This window comes from Pipra filicauda, unplaced genomic scaffold, assembly GCF_003945595.2.
Source record: "Pipra filicauda isolate LSUMZ 115617 unplaced genomic scaffold, ASM394559v2 scaffold121_size3267253_pilon, whole genome shotgun sequence".
Classification (NCBI taxonomy): Eukaryota; Metazoa; Chordata; class Aves; order Passeriformes; family Pipridae; genus Pipra; species Pipra filicauda.
The window spans coordinates 945,694-961,431 of NW_024103674.1; the positions used below are offsets into that span (position 1 = coordinate 945,694).

Below are 15,738 nucleotides of genomic sequence, written 5' to 3' on the forward strand. Positions count from 1 at the left end.
TGGAGTTGTGCTAGAACTGCTGCAATCTTAGATGCCTTTCTTTTTTTGCTTGCAGGGTCAAAAAGGAAAGCAAGGAGCACGGGGCAGTGCAGGGAGCAGAGGCTCACCGGTGGGTGAAAATTCAACTTTCTGCCCCAGGAAATGCTGTCTGGGAGCTCCATCTCTAACACCTCTGTGATTTCAGGGCATCCTTGGGCTACCAGGTCCTCGAGGAGTGGTGGGAAGGCAAGGTCAAGAGGGAGCCCCTGGAGTGGACGGAGTGCCCGGGAAGGACGGTGTGCCCGGAATCCTGGTGAGTTTCAATTACAGCCTTTTGGCATCAATAACAAATGCAACTTAGGAGCTGGAAAACTAAAAGGGAGCACAGGAGAAATTACGTTACCCAGCTGTGGATATTCCTGTTTACACGTACCCGGAGTGGACCCTCCTCACATCTCACGTGCACACAGAGGCAGCAGCTGCCTTTGCATGACCAGGTCTGTAAATGAAGTGGGGTTTGTAGCCTGACAGACACTTGCATGCACAGAAATCTGTCCACATCTGCTAATCCACCCCTGCCCAGATGGATGGTGCCTGCTGAGGGCAGAAGCTGTGCAGAGGGGGAAAGAACATGTTGTTTCATAACCTCTTCTGGGTTTCTTTTCTAGGGAGAGCAGGGGGATGATGGGGAAGAAGGTGTGACTGGGATGTCAGGCAAGAGAGGGAACCCAGGTGTGCCAGGCCTCCCCGGGGCACAGGGACCACCAGGATTCAAGGTGAGTTTCTGACTCCCAAAGATATTGCTGTGAGTAATCCAGTCTGTAGCCTGATGTCTCTAGAGGTGGGAATCTCCAAGGTCTAATATAGTCTCAATTCCTGCTGCCATCTTTCACTTAGCTAGAGGCTCTGTAGGCTTCTCTCTTTATCCATCCATCCATCCATCCATCCATTTTCATGGTGGTCACAGCAGCTGAATGTCCCAGAAACCTTTCCTCCCTTGTCAAAGGTCACCGAGCTCAGGAACCTCCAGACACACATACCCACACTACAAACTTCCATCTTTTTTCATTAGAATTCTGGCTTGAAAAAAAAATGGAGAGTTTGCAGAGGAACTGCTACAGCCCACCTGTAGAATGTCCAGGATGGACAACTCCATGGGAAATTCGAGTTTCCTCTAGCTGCTCTACAAGGCCTGAACTGCTGAAGGGAAATTTGTGCTGCTTGGGTTTTAACATATATTTAGTGGGTAAATATATAATATATAATTAATATATAATATATAAAATATAAAATATAATATATAAAATATAATATATAATGACTGGAACCAGTATGGACTTGGACATCACGCTGGGTGGAAGCAGGGCCAAGCTGCTTCAGTGACCTCGGGGTTTATTCCTGGTCCTTGCCCTGATCCAGACTGGCCACAAGACCTAAATTAGACCCACAGCAATTCAGCCTTTTGTAGAGAGACTCTGTAAATAGGAAGACTCCAGCTGGGTTTGGAGAGGCTCTGGGATCTGATTTAAATTAGGGCTCCACAGCACATCACCCTTAAACTGTCACTTGCTGCCCTCCAGCTGCCTTGGGCAGAACAACAGGCTGTGACCAGAGGTGACTGACAGACCCTCGTGTCCTTGTCACAGACTCACATCCTGCCTCCAGGGAAAATTGCCCCTTTTCCAGCTGTTCAGCCACCCCAGCCTCTCACCTGCTGCACCTCTTGTTGCTCCTGGCACTTGGCAAGGGGAAGAGGAGGGGAGCAAAGTGTGGTGCTGGGTCACAGAAGCCCCTCTCTGGACTGAAGTTGTGGAATTAGTGCGGGGGAAAATGTTGGCTTTTCAGCCTCTGGATTGAAGTTCTCCAGCTGAAGTCTTGGCATGTCTTCAGCATTTTCCATGGGTTAATCATCAGTTGCCAGCCTGCTGGGGGGAAGAGATTATGGCAAGCTGCAGGGCAGGACAAAGAATGTACAAAGTGCAAAGAGAAGACAACTCATTCCCATTCTCTCCTCAGCCCACGCAGGCAGGACAGCTCTGCTGAAGCTCCTGCTCTGTGGGGAACCCAGGAGGGGACATGGCCAGGCCCACCCTGCTCTCATCCTGTGCATCCTGAACAACCCACCTTAGCAGACCTGGGGCATCCCCTGACGCGACCACATTTCTTATCCCACTGAGCCATCCCTTCCAGCTTTCCATCTATGGCTATTTTGGCTGAGTGTTGTTATATTTAGCTCTTGCCCCTTGGAATAACAGGAAAATCTGTTATTTTTAGGGTGAAAGAGGATTGCCTGGACAGACTGGCCAAACAGGGAAGAGAGGATCACCGGGAGGAACGGGCCTTCCAGGGAGCCCCGGCGACCCAGGACCCAAAGGACAGCCGGTTAGTGGTGATGGAGCTGATCACACCTGACTCCAGGCTGTCTCCTGCAGGAGAGGGTGCGGATCCACAGGCTGGGACAGCAGGGTGAACCCTGGGAGGGTCTTTAGGGGACCCCATATCCAGCTTGTGCGTGGTTATAGGAGAGAGATTAGGACTAATGTAAAACAAGGCACAAGGTGAACCCCCAACTACCTCAACTAAAATACTTTGGTTTTATATTTTACCTAACACCCTGTGATGGCAGTATTCAAGCTGAAAGATAGTAGCCAACACCACCATAATGAGGCCATTTTGTCTCAGATATCCACAAGTGACACGTTTATTTGCCCTGTATTGCCACTGCTGCTTCGCTGCAGGGACAATGACCAGGTCCCCTTGGCTGAGATGACTCCATTGTCTTTAAATCCTTCTGATTTCTTTTGCTTTTGCCTGAAATCCCTCTAAAAAGAGGGCTTGGTTGATTCTCCTAATGCAGGGAAGACCTTGGTCCTCCCTTAGTAGCAGTTTTGCTTTCCAGGATCCATAAATGGGCAGTTAAATCAATTTGTATCCTTGGAAAGTTTCTTACGCTCCACCGAGTCCAACCGAGCCCTTCCTTGCCAAGCAGTTTCTCACTGTTGTGGCAGGAAAAACTTCCTAACAGTGAGATTTCTAAACTGACTCTGGAACAGCTTTGTAACAGAGGTGGTGGAAACCCCATTGCTTGGGTCATTTACAGCTGGGCTGAACAAGTCATTGTAAAACACCCTGTAAAGCACAATCCACCACGGGTCACACAGTCCTGCCGAGAGGCCAAACAAGCTTTTTCCATCTCTGATGTTCCTGAGACTGGAGATGAATCATCTGGTGAAGGTTTCTGACCCCCCCTTTTTTTTTTTTTATTAACATTGAATCATTTTGCATTTTGACATCTGAGAAGCTCGGAAATATCAAAGGACAAACATCTCAAACATGGTGAAAGGAGGGTGTTTACATAAGGACATGCTACCCAGGGTGGGTTTTTTATTCTCAGAGTGCAAGCTATGTGCTGATTCAAGCTTGATGGCCTTCCAAATATTTTATTATTATTTTTCTTACAAAATTGAGCAAAAATCCCTGCAGAGTTAAATAGGAAAAGAATTAGGGGACATGCATGGTTTTCCTGGGTTTGAGTGGGAGGTTATATTGTAGGAACACACACTTTTTTAACAGCTTGAATGAGCATAGTTTGAAATTATCCTTTAAAAGGTCAGTTCAGTTGGTACTAGAAATAAAAGAAGACCTTGTTTTAAGGGGCTTTGAGGCTATTTTTTTTCAGCATGAACTTTCAAGGTCAATCTCAGAGCAGATGCTCTCCATCCTGCTTCTACTGATTGTGAGCCAAACCAGAGAAGCATCTGCTAGAAATAGTGCATGTATGCCTCCTGTCTGGGGGCAAAAAGGTTTAGTCTGTGAGATCTAAGTGATCTACAGGTCTGTGAGATCTTCTGGAGTTGCTTCTAGATTGCTGTTTGTGTAGTTCCTCCAACAGATTTCTTTCATGCTTCCTCCTCCTCACTCTTGCTTAGACTGAAGGGTGGTCTTGGATTTCTCTTTGAAGCAGCTGAACTCTTGGTGGCTCTCTAAGTGACCAGCCATCAGTGTGAACTTACTGTTGTGCTTTGTCCTTGTATTTGTCTTGGCTGTTACTTGCAGGGGGACTTCGGAGAGGCAGGATTTCCAGGGATTGCAGGATTGTTTGGGCCAAAGGTAAGAGGCTGTTTGTGATCAGCTGGTTTTCTGGTCCTTCTTTACTGGGGACAGACAACACAGTACTTGTTGCAAAGACTTTGTTATCTGCTCTGCAGAAACTGTGGAAATTGAATCATGATCCCAACTTTCTTTAGTTTATGCATCTTTATTTGTTAAATGAGTGTGTGTAAATACATGCAGGAATTTATTCCTGTTAAAATGGGCAGCTGTTAGAGGGGGAAAGGGCTGTCCTAGAGACTCCATGGCTGTTTTTCCCACCTGAACATCTTTCAGACCTTTGTATTTCCAGCATCTGTCATCAGCCTGCACCTGAAACACCGACGTGCATCCCTAACACTGAGGGCCTTGATTTGAAGTTTAGACCCATTTTATCATTATATAATTTTCCTGGCAAAGAGGGAACTGTCTTTTTACAGTAGAAAGTAAAGGTCTTGCAAAACAGGAGTGGGAAAAGAATTTTTAAAAACGTGGACCTCCCTATTCCCATATAGGAGGCAGCACCTTATCCTTGCAGCAGAGCTGTAAACAAGGGCATAAACACAAGGTCTGGTTATTTAGTGGATCTCATTTTTGCTTGCAGGGCCCCCCAGGAGACCTTGGGTTCAAAGGCATTCAGGGACCACGTGGGCCACCGGGTCTCATGGTGAGTGGTTTTCCAGTTTGTTGGTTTGGGAGGATTTTCTTCCTTCCCCCACCCCTGTTTCTGAGGCTCCAGGGTGCTGTGAGGAGCACAGTGCACTGCTCACAGCTGTAGGTGACCACATCTGCACGGGGCTTGGGCAGTCATGGTGCACAGACCACTCCAGCTACACTGAAACCTTTCTATTTCTGGAATTTCCGAGGTTTAACATGGGTTGTGGCAACCATACTGCGAGGGCTTGTCTCTTTGGACTTGCACTTTGAAACAGCTTTTTATTCCAGCTACAGCAAATACCACCATCGTGTAGCAAAGAGGCTCAGTGTCTTCACTGAGTCTGCCCTGCTAAAAGTGACCATCAGTTCCCATGTGATGATTCACACATATCTTTTCTTTTCTAGGGAAAAGAAGGAATTATTGGTCCACTTGGCATTCAGGGTCCCACGGGAAGCCCAGTAAGTGTCTGTGCTTTTTTCTGCCTGTCTTTTTCAGAGGAGCACAGTGCGTGAGATCCAAGATGTTTGAGGCCAGCATAAGTAAATCCCATTAAATGAGGAAAACAAAAGGGGTTTTAAGATCAGCAGCTTCAGAAAAGTGCAGGCTTAGTCTCTGGCTGCATAGATGGTTGCAAGAAGATTATTAGCTTAAAAGTGAGGAGCAACTCAGCCTAAGTGCAAGGTTTTCTGTAGATTGCCTCAGAGGCAAAAGTGTTATTGCAGATTTTCAAAAGCAAGCTGCCAGACTTCCCAAAGAGCTTGGCCTGAGGGGTCAAAAAAACACAAACCAAACTGATAAGTGTAATAAACTGGCAAACATTTGATTCTAGGAAGTGTTGAACATCCCTGCCTGCCCCAAAATGCCAAAAGCACTGAACACAGACTAAGGGTCAGGTCAGTGCTTTCATAAAAACACGAACATGACACTACTCAGAGTTCAGTCCAGAGCCTGCTACTGGCAGAGGGGAAAACCAGCAAGATGAATTTGGGCATTGCCCAAACATCCAGTAATGGTGCTTTTGTGCCTCGGGATGGAGGAGCCAATATAACAACCTGAGCTGATGTGTCAGAGATGCACTTGGGTCCTTGCAAGGAGCTTCTGGGGAGCAACACTCAGCAGTGCAGCTTGTGAACAGTCACTGACAGACACCTCATGTGCTTTACAGGGGCCCAAGGGAGACAAAGGCAGCCGTGGGGAAATGGTAAGTGCTGGTCCCACCCCTGGATGTCCCTAAGAGGGTCCCTCCCTTTGAGCAACCAAGAGTCACACCAGGCTCTGCTGCACCCACCCGGGCTTGGGCTCAGGGTGGTGGCATCAGGCTCCCATGAGGGAGCCTCTGGTTCTCCCTGCTCACATTTCCTACCTACATGGGCACAGCAGAGGACACTGTGATGGCAGGGACCTCCACCCAGAGTGAGCGTTCACTGGTGCCAGGGCCATCACCATCCTCTGCAATAACCTCTCTGCTGTTGGCAGACCCCCTGTCCCTCCAGTGCAGCACCCAGCCCTTGCACAGGCACCTTGGGAACAACACACGGGTGTACAGGGAGATTTGGGGTTAGTAATGAGCATCTTCTGACAGCTTCTGCCTCTTTTTCTTCTTTTTTATTTTTCTGCAGGGTCTGCAAGGTCCAAGGGTAAGTATTCGACATCACTTTTTATGACTGATATCTTGCATTTAAATAAAACAGTTGCTTTTACAGTTTATCAAATGTAAAGCTGCAGGGTGGGTTATTGTGCACACAGGGAACATGACAAGTACCTGGGGATAAGGAATTAATGACAGTTGAAGAGCTGGAAGGGCTGGGAGCAAGGGATGCCATAGGAATGGGCCAGAAGAAGGCAAATGCACCCACAGCTGGAATATGGACAAAATGGAGCCAACTCCTTTCTCTTGAAGGGTTTGAGGGAGAAGCTGCTGTGAGGTGTCAAAAATCCAGAGGATTTCAGCTGGGAACAGATTCCTGCTGATGACAACAGGAATGGAAATACAAACTGGAGATATTTCACTAACTGATGCCACTCTGTCTTTAGGGTCCTCCAGGCCCACGAGGACATCCTGGCCCTCCGGTATGTATATGTGGAAAGAGTTCAAAGACATTATTGAAACAAGCTAAAATTATTGCCATGATATTCTCCAGAGGGACTGTTCACTCACTGGAAATTATAGCTTAGCCCCATTCCTCGTATGCAAAACTGTGTGTGTGAATGGACTAGTGTTCCTTGTGCTTTACTCCAAGTGTTTTATAGAGACAGCATTGTTGCCTCTCTCACTCCTCTGCATTGAGGGGCTCCAGGGAAACGAGGATTTCAAAAGGCCATGACTGAATATCTGTGCAATAGTGACTGCCCAGCTTTCTGGCTGATGCCCCTTTTTCCTTTTGATTTCCAGGGACCGCCAGGAATTCCAGCCTCGTTTGTAAGTTGCCATTTTCTGTGTGTTTGTTAATGATGACAATAAGTCCTGTAGAGCCCAGGTGCTGCTGAGACCCTGAAGGCACACACTCAGGTCCAGCAGAAACTGCTGTGTTGGCAGGGCAATGCTTGAGTTGCAGTCTTAGATTGAGAAGCAACTGTTTGCATCAGGGCATGTTCAGCTTCTGGCAATCTCAGTTACCATCTTTTTCACACCCCCCCACTAGCAACAAGATGGCTTTGGGACAGCTTTCCAGACACTGATCGACTCGAACACCGCGCTCAAGACAGAGGTAAGAGTGAATTTTTAAACTCCCTGGTCTTTGCTGGAGCTGGAGGCTGGGAATGGTCACAACGGTGTTGTCTGTGTGTTCAGAGTTTATACACACAAAGCTCTGATTTATTAATGTTCCTGTGGAATATTTGGAGTTTATGTATGCAGAGGTTCCAGTTTAAAGGATATGGTTCTGTTGCATCACTCATTTGTGAAGTTTCAGACCTCATGACTTTGCCATCGTGACTTTGCCAGCGCTTTAATGATGTCCTACTTGGGACAGCAGGATCCTAGCCAGCACAGCCTGTCTTTGACCCACTGATTTCCCCACAGATGATGCAGAAACCCTTGTAGTTACAGCACCTGGTGTCCCCAAGGCACCCCTTTTTTCCTTTTCTCTCCAGGGTTACCAACATCCAGACCTTCTCATGCTGGACCATGGAGGGGAGATCTTTAAGACTCTACACTACCTCAGCAACCTCATTCAGAGCATCAAAAGACCCCTGGGAACCAAGGAAAACCCTGCACGAATCTGCCGGGACCTCATGAACTGTGAACAGAAGATGAACGATGGTAGGGAGCCCTGAGTGTGCAAAGGCTGTGTCCTCCACAGGCTGTTTCATATGGCCCAAACCGGTCTCCTTCCCTGGGACCAGTCACAGAGAACCCAAAACTTCCCTTCTCTCATTCACAGAAAAGGTTAAGTGTCCTTGTTAATCCCCAAACCATTTCTTCAGGTACCTACTGGATTGACCCAAATCTTGGCTGTTCCTCAGACACCATCCAGGTCACCTGCAACTTCACCAACGGTGGGCAGACGTGTCTCAGCCCCATCACCGTCTCCAAGGTAGGCACAGCTCAACCCCAGAGTGGTATTTCCCATCCTGCTATTGCCAAATATTTATGCAAGGGTGTGTTGTCCTGGGACACCAGATGGTGACCACAATGACACAGCACACAGGTTTCTCCTCAAGGCAGAGTTAGTGCAGCTGTAACATTGAGAACTGCTCTGATGTGTTAAAAAAAATACACCCAAAACTCTTATTGACTTCTGTCAAGACAGAACTATAAGTTCCAGTGATGTTTAATGAACCCATAACCTTCACAAGACCAGTAATTTTGCAAACACGCTGCTCCCAAATCCTTTGTTGAATTAATTTATGTTCAGGTCACTCTTGCATTTTGCTTTCTGCCACCTGAAAAAGTGAGGTCAGCTTAAACATACAAGTTTCCAGTGAAGTTAGTGCTACAGGGTTTTCTTGAGGAAGCACCTGCACCAAAAATAGAAATATCAATATCTGGGTTCATTTTCACCTGCTGCTTTGCAGAACTGTGTATTGAAGTCAAACTTTACATTGTTTTCCTTCTACTTAAGGACCTTCCAGTTTTATTCTGCAAACTAAAGGACCAGCTGTGTCCCCACGAAAACTTTCCAAACTGGTTTGGCATCTGGCCCTTACGCCCATACTCGTGCCAGATCCAGCTCCCCCCCAGCCCCTCTGCAGGGCACCCCTGACCTCTCTGTCACCTTCACAGCTGGATTTTGACATCGGTAGAGTCCAGATGAACTTCCTGCGCCTGCTGAGCTCCGAGGTGGTGCAGCACATCACCATCCACTGCCTGAACACCTCCGTCTGGCGGGAAGGCTCCTCCGAGAAACCCTCGGACAAAGCCGTGCGCTTCAAGGCCTGGAACGGGCAGATGTTTGAGGCAGGGGGGCAGCTCAGGCCAGAAGTGGCAGCTGATGATTGCAAGGTATGTTGCTCCTGAAGAGGGAAGAGGTGGAGAGAAATGCCAGGCTGAGCCCACTCAGGGCTCGCAACAAGGCTCGAGTTACACCTGTGCTGCTCATTCTACAGAAAAAGGGGAGAAGGGTCAAGTTTACCTGTTCACCACTAATTTTCCAGTCCGGGATGCAGTAGCAGCTCCTGTGAAGTAGATGGCCTTCAGACAGGAAGCAAAAAACTAAATTCCAAAGTTATATGTGAGATGTAGCAGCAGTTAAATGGCAGAAGGAGAATGGCCGCCCGTGGGTGGTGGACGTGGCTCTTGCCTGATGCCATGCAGAGTTGAGAGCCACAGGGCTGCATCTGGGCTCACTGAACTAGGAGTTTGTGTTGGTGGTACCATCCAAATTGTATTTTCATCAACCTGGTAAAGGATTCCCCAAAATGCTCTCTAAACCCCACCCCAGACCTGTTCAGCCCGAAGGACAGTCCTTTGTGTCATGAAACACATTCCTGTCCAGCAGGATTCACCCCCCAGCTCATCACCTTTTTCTCTGTCCCCCCTCCCTGCACAGATCAAGGATGGACGCTGGCATCGGACTCTCTTTTCGTTTCGGACACAGGACCCTCAGCAGCTGCCAATTGTCAACATCTACAACCTCCCCCCCTCCGAGCCAGGAAAGCAATATCACCTCGAGGTCGGCCCCGTCTGCTTCCTTTGAACCAAGCTATGGAAACCGGGCTCCGAGGCTCCGACCCCACGGTTGGCCTGTCCTTATACAGGCTCTCCCACCTCTCTGCAGCAAGGGCAGCTGGGCTGTATCTTTTGGGTCAACTCTTGCTCTAAGCCTTTGGCTCAAGGTCTCAAAGAACCCATGATCTGCTGAACTCAGCCGGGTGTTGAAAGGAGGAAGAACAAGGACGTGACCAGTGAAAAGGGATCAGGGGACTGGATGTTGCGGTTCCACACACAAAGCTTTTCCCATGACCAAAGAAAACATTGAGAGAAACCTCAAGCGAGTTGGAGCGTGTGGGGGGTTTTTTTGTTGTTGTTTCTCCCTCACCACCACCACCACCACCACCCATTTTGTCTGGTTCCTGAGTTACCAAATGTTCTTTCAATTGAGAAAAATAATTAAAAAAAAAAAAATAGAGCTTCCCTCTCAGAGCTTGTCACCTTCTGGACGGCCACGTGCTGCATCAGGTCTCCCAGGCGGAGCTGCAAGTTGAATCTGGGCTGCTCTGTGTACAGGAAGCATTTTGATGTGCAATATTAGAAGAAACAAAATATATATATTATATTATTTAAAGCAAAAAGAAAAAGGAAAAAAAAAAAAAAGCTAAGTTCCTCCTCCTTCCATGAGTTTGATCAGCATCCCCTCTCATGTGTGGTGTTGGGGTAGGGGGAGTCCTTGAAGCCAAGAGTGGGGACTGGAAGGAGGAGAGGGGAAGAGATTGGTGCTAAAATAGAGAGAGGGAATGGGCTCGTCTGATTTGTTTCTACCTCTCACTGTGAAATCTCTGGTGCTCTTAAAAAAGTGTGTTATTTTATATATATATGACTTTAAACTATTTAAGGTTGTGAAGGTGCTACAGTGTCTTGCCACAGACCCAAAAACAAAAAGCCCCATAGGATCACCTCTCTCTGGGAAGAGAGGAGCTTACAGTCCACAGCTAAATCAGAGAAACAAATCACCTTAAAAGGGATCCTTTAGTGGCCGTGGATGTCATTCACATGTGACAACTCCCACTGCATCCAAAATCACCTACAGGATATTTTACAAGCAAATTTGCTTTTTTATTTTTTTTTTCGTTCATCAGCACTTCACGGCTTTGGGAGGGGAGTGAGGGACACAGCTCATCTGGAAGTGTTGAGCCTCAGAGAGCTATTTTTGAGTCAGTTGTCGTGTAACTAGTTGGGCTGTAGCTGCACTGGCCCCATGTCCATGCCAGCTGCGACTCCCTGGGCTAAGCTCATATTTAAACCCAGCTCTGCAACCCTTCCCTCGGCCCCCCTGTCAAGACTGACTTGATGGTACCTTGTTTCAGAACCCAGCCGAGCTTGGAGGGGTTTTGTTTTGTTAAGTTTTGTAGAAATTTAGTCTCTATATGTAAATTTGGAGGATTTTTTTTTTTTTAAAGAGGATAATTATGGTAATCTTTAATTCTATATAAGGAATAATATTGATGTAATCAGAGCTGTACTGTATCAGAAACTCTTCAGCGCCTGTTTGGAGTTTTCATGTCTCATATGGACTATGGAATTTATTTTTTTTGAGGAAAAAAAAAATTATCTGTGAGTCTCTCTTCGTGTATTCTTTTTTTTTTTTTTTTTTTAACTACTGCCTGCTGGTTGATTTCCAGCAACCATCAGAAAAGGTTAACAGGATCTGTCCCAAATACCTCGCCCTCCACGCAACCCCCTGCCAGAAATACCTCACCCCCAGGCCAAAATCACCATCACCCATCACTCACTGCCTCCCTGCACACCCACCACACTGCAGGTCTCTCCATCTCTCATCCCTTGCCATTGGTTTTATGTGTTTTCCTGAGGCTGCAGTTACCATTTGTTCTCATTAAAGCTTTTTTCCCTTTTCTTTTTCTTTTTTTTTTTTTTTTTTTGGACTTTAAATAAATATTTAAAACTGAGGCAATGAAAACTGGACTGGAAAATGTTTTTTGGTTTGGTTTTTTTTTTTTTCTTTGTAGGAAACTAAGCGGGCAAGAGGTGCAGAAATCCCCCCCCCCCCCATTTCCCAGGGGTGACAACATTGGTGTGACAGTCTAGGTTCCCCCAAACCCACATCCCAAAGCCTTCCACAACCTGCCCAACCCTCAGCATGATGCTAAATGCACAACGAGGTTGGGATCCTGATGGTTCCCCACTGTTGTGCATCACCCCATCACCCCATGCCTCATCCATGTCCCCACCCTGACACAGTGCCCAGAGCAAGAGGGAAAGAAAAAAAAAAAAAAGAGGGGACAAAAAAAGGGGGGAAAAACCGGAGGGGAAAAGGAGGAGAGGGAAAAAGGGAGACAACAAACTGTAAGGGAAACAAACTGTAAGGGAAACAAACTGTAAGGGAAACAAACTGTAAGGGACACAAACTGTAAGGGAAACAAACTGTAAGGGAAATTGTAAGGCCGGGGAAAAAACCCAGTTATGCTGCACCACAGACGCTGCCTTGGCTGGTCCCGGTTGCGACAGGAGCAGCGGGAAGGGGCTGAGCTGTGTTTGCTCACCCGCTGCTCTGCCCTTTCCCAGCAGTGCTGAGACACCCCAGGGCACGATGAGGTGCTGGGTGATGGCACCAGGTCAGCTTTGGCACTAAAACCCATCTGGGCTGGGGCTGTCCCTCACACGAGCTGCCGGTCCTGAACCGCACTGCGGTCAGGGCTAAAGCAAACACATCTAATAAATCATTCACCACACTTAAATACAAAGCCAACATTACAGGAGCTCTAAGGCGCTGTTAAATGAGGAGATTCTGCATTTGAAGAAGTTGTAATTTATGTAGTTCGTTAAAAGCCTGAGCCCACTGCACTGGTGGGTCTCCTGCCTCATACCCAAGGCCCCGTTCCCCACGGAATCCCCCCCAGTATCTGCCCCCCAAGAGCACATGTGAACCCCTGTGCCAGCCCCGTGCCCCGGCAGGGAGCAAGGCCAGTGTGAACTGAAGCCTGGGGGTGAACAACCACCCCCTATCAAGCTCTGCAGAGGTTTATTTGCCCTCTGGAGGGAAGCCACACCCAGGTCCCCTCAGTGCCCTCAAGGTCTCTAAGCACACCTGGAGCTCCACACCCACAAAACCAGTTGCAGTTTTTGAGGAAAAAAAAGCCTGCATTGGTGAAACGTTATGTTGGTGGGGTTTTCTCATCTTTTTCTGTTGGAGAAATCCAAGATTTTGTAAGTTGAATTTCCTCCACCTGCTATTGCTTCATGCCTGAGCAAACAGCCCAGCAGCAGAACAGGCACGTTGGTGCTGGGAATGTCCAGCGTTGCTGGCAGCTGTATATAAGGGACAGAGCTGATCAACAGCCTGGCAGAGCAGGAGCATCCTCTCAGCTGGCCAGGACATGCTGGCCACCATCACCCTCCTCCTGGGGCTGCCCCTGGCCCTCGCCACCGAGCCCCCCAGCTGCGCCCCACTCATCCCGATCACCTTCGACAACACCACCATCCCCAGGGTAAGCCCTGCCCTCTCCTTTCCTGTCAGCATTCCTAGCCCTTACAGGTCCAGGAAGAGGTTATAGACTCATCAGCTCTATGCTTATCTGGCTGGCTATCCATGCTGCTTTTCTTAAAAAAAAAAAAATCCAGACAGCTGTACCAGGGCACAGGGAAGGGGTGAAGCCTTGCAGCTCTGCACCCATAATCCCATGAGCAGGCACTTTTGGAGGCTCCTGCTTCCATCTCCTCGTGCCAGCCAGGCTGGGCACCACCATCCCAGTGGCTTGTCACTCTGTTTTAAGTCCTTCAGGTGGTGGTGACCTAGGTCACAAGTCTCCATCCACAAACCCTTCACTGCACAAACAGTATTTAGTCCCTTGGGAGTGTTTAATGGGAGGAAAGCAATGAGAACTGGGCATTGAGCAGGAGGGACACCACCACAGAAAGAACCAGCCATCCTGGGAGCTGCAGCAGCACTTTGGCAGAGAGGGGACAGAACTCAGGAGATAAAACCCCTCACTCAGCCTGGATCCTGCCCCAGGGTGGTCACCTACCAGGGGTCCTCGTGGCAGGGGGATGGCAGGACATAGCATCTGCTTTCACTGATGTAGTGCCCGTGGGTGAAGCTGGTGTGGCTGCCCCAACCTTCCCCACTTCCCTCCCCTCTGCAGCTCCTGGGACAATGGTTCTACATCGTCGGTGCCACCAGGTACCCCCCTTACCTGCCAGAGTTAAGAGCAGCGAAATTCTCAGCTTTTTCCTTCTCCCCTGGCAGCCGTGAGGACGAGCTCAACGTCACCGAATTCATAAGACTGTAAGGACAGGCATTCACCCCCTCATCAAGCTCCCCCAACCCCAGGGGCACTTCTACCTGCTGGTGCCATCCTCTGGGCTGAGGCACCCTTTCAAATTTGGGACTGGAGAGCAGCTGTGCCACCTTTATTTAAGCTCTGCAGTCCCACTCAAGTTCCAAGTCCTTCGGGCTTGACAGGGACATTTGCTCCATCTGACCTCTCTGCCCCACAGGAACGAGACGTGTGTGGGGAGGAACAGCAAGGTCCAGGTCTTGCAGGAGAACTCCACCCTGGTGCACGGTGAGGCCCGGTCAGAGCATGGGGAGGGGATGCACCTGGGAGTCTCCTGCTTCTGCCCCCCAGAACTGGGCACCACAAGCCCTTTTACACCTAAAATTGTGTCTGGAGGTGGAGGGAAAAATTTCTTCCACCCCACACCATGGGTACAGCAGCGCTGTGGGACCAGGCTGGTCCCCACTGGGATGAGTCTCAAGGATAAAAGGGGATGAGCAGCCCCTGCCAGCTCTGCCCAGGGTGAGCCCCAGCACGGGGTGATCCCACTCTCTCCATGCCTTCCAGTTGATGATAACCAGGTGGTTTCCATGGCCACACTGATCCAAAGCAACAAGGACCTGCTAATCCTGAACCACATCAACATTGACTCCCCAAGTCTGAGCCTCTCAGGTGAGTGGATGCTGCCTGGATATGTGGGGCAAAGCCTTGTCCAGGGACAAATCAAGGGGCACAGGCACCCCCAACCCTCACAGGCAGGGCAAAAAGCCCCTTTTCCTCTGATACAGAAAGGGGAAAGATGGGGGCAGGCAGGCAGCGGGTTCCACATCTGCACTATGGGGATCACCCAGGAGCAAAGCACCCCTAAAACTCCCTTTTGTTCCCCCCCTTCTCCATTCCTCTGACAGCACGGACACACAATGTGAGCAAGGAGCACATGGAAGAGTTCAAAGCCCACCTGCACTGTCTGGGCCTCACTGAGGAGGACACGTACTACACTTCCATAAAGGTACCAACCCCTCCCCAGGGTGGGCGAGCCCCAGGCCAGCTTCTGCCTCCAGTTGGGATGGGGTTCTGGGTGAGGTGTAAGTGTTGTTCCCCACTGCAACTTCCCCTCTGTGCATCTCCCCTCCTCCCTAAGCATCCAACCCAGTCATTCCTTGTGGTTTTGGGGCAGAGGGGCACTGACAGCCACTCTCCCCTCTCCTGTAGGATTCCTGTCCCCCTTCTGGGGAGAAAACAGGTGAAGGTGACGCAGATCCACAGCTGGAGTAACCCCCATGGACCAGTTCAGCTGCTCCATTCTCATCCTCCTAGAGCCAGGCTCAGTGCAGCCTCAGGAGCTCCTATCCAGGCTTTGTTTTTATCTCATGGATTAAACACCCAGTTTCACTGTTCTCATCTGGACCCAAAATAAACCCCTGTGTTACAATCACCAGCTGCTCCTGCTCCATCCTCTCTGGCACCATGTGCAGGACCCCCTCCTGCACACCCTGCCAATGGTGCTGCATCTCCAAACCTGCCAAGAGGTGTGAAAAGCCCCAGACAAAACCCAGACAGGGCCAGATGTGGCAGCAGGCACAGAGATGCTCATCCCTCACACCAGCTCTGTGGTGGCA

The 15,738-nt window shown here is 49.0% G+C and overlaps 2 protein-coding genes across 3 annotated transcripts in view; both read left to right on the forward strand.

Annotated features, from left to right (window-relative positions):
• Positions 1-11,449, forward strand: part of COL27A1 (collagen type XXVII alpha 1 chain) — a 146,191-nt gene extending 134,742 nt beyond the window's left edge. Inside the window, exons 46-61 of one of the 2 annotated variants that reach the window (XM_027729914.2) lie at positions 56-109; positions 185-292; positions 648-755; positions 2,254-2,361; positions 4,036-4,089; positions 4,673-4,735; positions 5,131-5,184; positions 5,892-5,927; positions 6,346-6,363; positions 6,761-6,796; positions 7,119-7,145; positions 7,369-7,434; positions 7,820-7,988; positions 8,153-8,262; positions 8,952-9,170; positions 9,718-11,449. In XM_027729914.2, the coding sequence (XP_027585715.2) occupies positions 56-109; positions 185-292; positions 648-755; positions 2,254-2,361; positions 4,036-4,089; positions 4,673-4,735; positions 5,131-5,184; positions 5,892-5,927; positions 6,346-6,363; positions 6,761-6,796; positions 7,119-7,145; positions 7,369-7,434; positions 7,820-7,988; positions 8,153-8,262; positions 8,952-9,170; positions 9,718-9,864 (1,377 nt within the window). In that variant the 3' untranslated portion in view covers positions 9,865-11,449. Of the gene's footprint in view, positions 1-55; positions 110-184; positions 293-647; positions 756-2,253; positions 2,418-4,035; positions 4,091-4,672; positions 4,736-5,130; positions 5,185-5,891; positions 5,928-6,345; positions 6,364-6,760; positions 6,797-7,118; positions 7,146-7,368; positions 7,435-7,819; positions 7,989-8,152; positions 8,263-8,951; positions 9,171-9,717 lie in introns of those variants that run through there. The other variant, XM_039387537.1, reaches the window with a different exon arrangement.
• A 1,770-nt stretch (positions 11,450-13,219) lies between these two features.
• LOC113992533 (alpha-1-acid glycoprotein 1-like) lies at positions 13,220-15,533 on the forward strand. Its single transcript, XM_027729916.2, has 6 exons — positions 13,220-13,330; positions 13,985-14,127; positions 14,340-14,407; positions 14,687-14,791; positions 15,028-15,128; positions 15,332-15,533. Exons 1-6 carry the CDS (start codon positions 13,220-13,222, stop codon positions 15,392-15,394), a joined length of 591 nt encoding a protein of 196 aa, XP_027585717.1. The 3' UTR covers positions 15,395-15,533.
• Positions 15,534-15,738: the final 205 nt, after the last annotated feature.